Source organism: Neovison vison, chromosome X (genome assembly GCF_020171115.1).
Source record: "Neovison vison isolate M4711 chromosome X, ASM_NN_V1, whole genome shotgun sequence".
NCBI classification, from domain to species: domain Eukaryota; kingdom Metazoa; phylum Chordata; class Mammalia; order Carnivora; family Mustelidae; genus Neogale; species Neogale vison.
In genome coordinates, this window is record NC_058105.1 from 83,020,765 (window position 1) to 83,023,574 (window position 2,810).

Genomic DNA, 2,810 nt, shown 5'->3' on the forward strand with positions numbered 1-2,810 from the left:
AAACCATTATTATGTATTCTTTTTTTAAGATTTTATTTATTTATTTGAGAGAGACAGTGAGAGAGAGCATGAGCGAGGAGAAGGTCAGAGAGAGAAGCAGACTCCCCGTGGAGCCGGGAGCCCGATACAGGACTCGATCCCGGGACTCCAGGATCATGACCTGAGCCGAAGGCAGTCGTCCAACCAACTGAGGCACCCAGGCATCCCCCATTATGATGTATTCTTTAAACCCATACAAAGATTATGTCTATTATTTCTCAATAAAAGTGAAAAAATTCAAAAGGAACTACCATACAATACAGTAATTGCACTTCTGAGGAAACAGCTGAAGGAAATGAATACATTTTGTTGAAAAAATATCAGACATTGGCATGTTCCTGTTCATTGCAGTCTTATGTACCCTAGACATGGAAACAAATTAAATGTCCATCAGTGAACGGGAAGGAAAAATAAAATATGATAAAAACAGAGAAGGAAGCAAATCATAAGAGACTTTTTTTTTTTGCTTTTTAAATATTTCCTTTTATTCTGGAACAGAAACTGGAAAAAGGACAATGATTCACTCAGAAAGCAATGACTCAATTCAGGTTACTACTTTACATTTAAGCACCACTCAAAAAGTGGGCAGAAAGCAAGTGATTCTTCTTTGCCCATCACAATACCAGCTACATAGCTGAGAGTTCAGAACTTAATTACACAATGCTTTCTCTGTTACCAGAAGCTAACACTGCTCTGCGACAAATAGGACAGGTAGAATTCTTAGACAACCAGCGATCGATGCAGTGGACATGGAACTCATGGGAACAAGGTAGTTTACGAAGTTTGTTGCCTTCTGTGTATTCTGTAATGCAAACACTACAGGTTTTTAATGCATCGTTTTCACCAAAACTTCTCATTGCCAAGTTGTCAATCTGTTCTTTGGTGAGTCCTCTAGGTTGGTCATCATCATCCTCATTTAAGAGGAAAAACTGAACCAGACTAAGGAAGGGCAAAGAGCCACTTTCATCAAATGTTACCAGGGCTCTGTGTCGACCCTCTCGTCTGGCACCTGATGAGCCTGATGATGAGCTTCCTTCATTACTGCCTTCAGACACCTCTGAGCTAGTCTCTGAACTTTCACCACTAGAACTGGAGCTAGGACTGGAACTGGAACTGAACTGGAACTTGAACTTGAACTGGAACTGGAACCAGAACTGCTACTACCACCAGAACCCCCTCTTCCATTCCATGACTCTGCCCTTTCCACATTTTGACTTGAGACTGAGCCACTGGGCTCGGAATCACTATCACTGTACATAAAGTAGCTTAACTCACCAAAACCTGTCATTATCTGCCTTAACATGGTCTGAATTGCAACAGATGTAGTCTCACTTAAACCAGTATTAAAGATTCTACGAATTGGAATTCTGATGGTACTGACATAGGTTCTCACATCTGCCTGTTCGGAACGTGAAAATGTACGCCTAAAACCTCCTCGTTCACTTTCATAAGTGACAGTATTGTTTGGTGTCTGAGACCTTGACCGAGTTCTGCTAGCTATGCTATCTCTCTGTTGGTACTCTCCAGGACGAACTCTTCTTACTTGCAGATCAAGGACTATGGTTGGAGGTCTCTGTCCTGATCCTGCAGATTCACCACTGCTGGTTGTGTCTGAAGAACCTGCTCCTTGTGAGGCATTTCTTGTTACAGAAGCTGCAAAAAGACCTCTACTTAGCAAATCAGGTCCACTTATTTGCTGTCTCAATGTCACATGGTGTCGGGTTCTAGAACTTCCCTTAGTCTCATTTACCAAAGGATGCTCAAAAGTCTGAGATGAGATAGTATGATGAGATCTCCGTGGAATTTCACTCATTGGATGCAGAGGTGACCTACTTCTTTCAGCTCTCACTCGGGTTCTCCGATGGTCTGGGCTCCTGCTTCTTGCCCTTCTCTGACCTCTGGTGGATGCGACTTCTCCCATTAATGCCTCAGTTGAATTTCGTTCTGATCTAGGGGGTCTTGCAGATGTTGATTCAGATCGTGGATTTTCCACGTGCCTTTGGCTGCTGTTGTCTGTATTTTCTCCACCAGAGTGTCTTGCAGATGGCTCATTTTCATTCTCTGGATTTTGACTCCCATTATTACGGTTAACGTTGATCTCTAAACTGAAATCTGAAATCACCACTGTTTGGGTTAGTCCGGCTCACTGCTCTCCAAGACTGGTTTCCTCTTTGACCACTTCTTGTTGTATTTCCAGTTTGTCTGACGGTGTTAAGCCAGTCTATTATAGAGTCATCATTGGACACATCATCTGAAGAGTCTCCACCTCTGTTTTCATCTGAGTTTTGTGGTGCTGGGCCATCTTTAATTTGTTGTAGTCTTCTCAGCAACTCTTCCTCAGTACTTTCACCTGGGGTGCCTAGCAAATTGTTATCCCTCATAAGTCTATAACCTTCTTCACTCAGGTTATTTACAAATTGATAGCTTCTTCCCGATCCAATTGGTCCATCTGACTTCTGCACTGTGCTGCAGACTGATCACCACTTCCTTTATCATTAGAATCTGAGCTTTCCATCTTGATGAACAAGTGGAAGATAATTCGGTTTTGGTGTCGGGTCCAACTCTGTCGGTTCGGCGGCTGCCACCACTGCAGCCGCGGAGGCTCCTGCGCGCCTTCCCTGCAGCTGCTCTCAAGCCCGCCTCCAATGAGTCGCTGGTGGAGACCCGCATCTAGCCCAGTGCCTGCTCAGAGACGTTGCTCAGGCAGCCATTATCTTCCCCATTGTTACCAAGCAGCTTCATAAGAGACTCTTAACAGGAAACAAACTGAG

At 43.7% G+C, this 2,810-nt stretch overlaps 1 protein-coding gene across 1 annotated transcript; it reads right to left on the reverse strand.

The window, feature by feature from the left end:
- Positions 1–692: 692 nt before the first annotated feature.
- LOC122896782 (E3 ubiquitin-protein ligase RLIM-like) lies at positions 693–2,582 on the reverse strand. Its single transcript, XM_044234843.1, is given in 4 exon segments — positions 693–1,156; positions 1,159–2,149; positions 2,151–2,464; positions 2,467–2,582. Coding segments are annotated over 4 exon segments (1,857 nt in total). The 5' UTR covers positions 2,555–2,582.
- Positions 2,583–2,810: the final 228 nt, after the last annotated feature.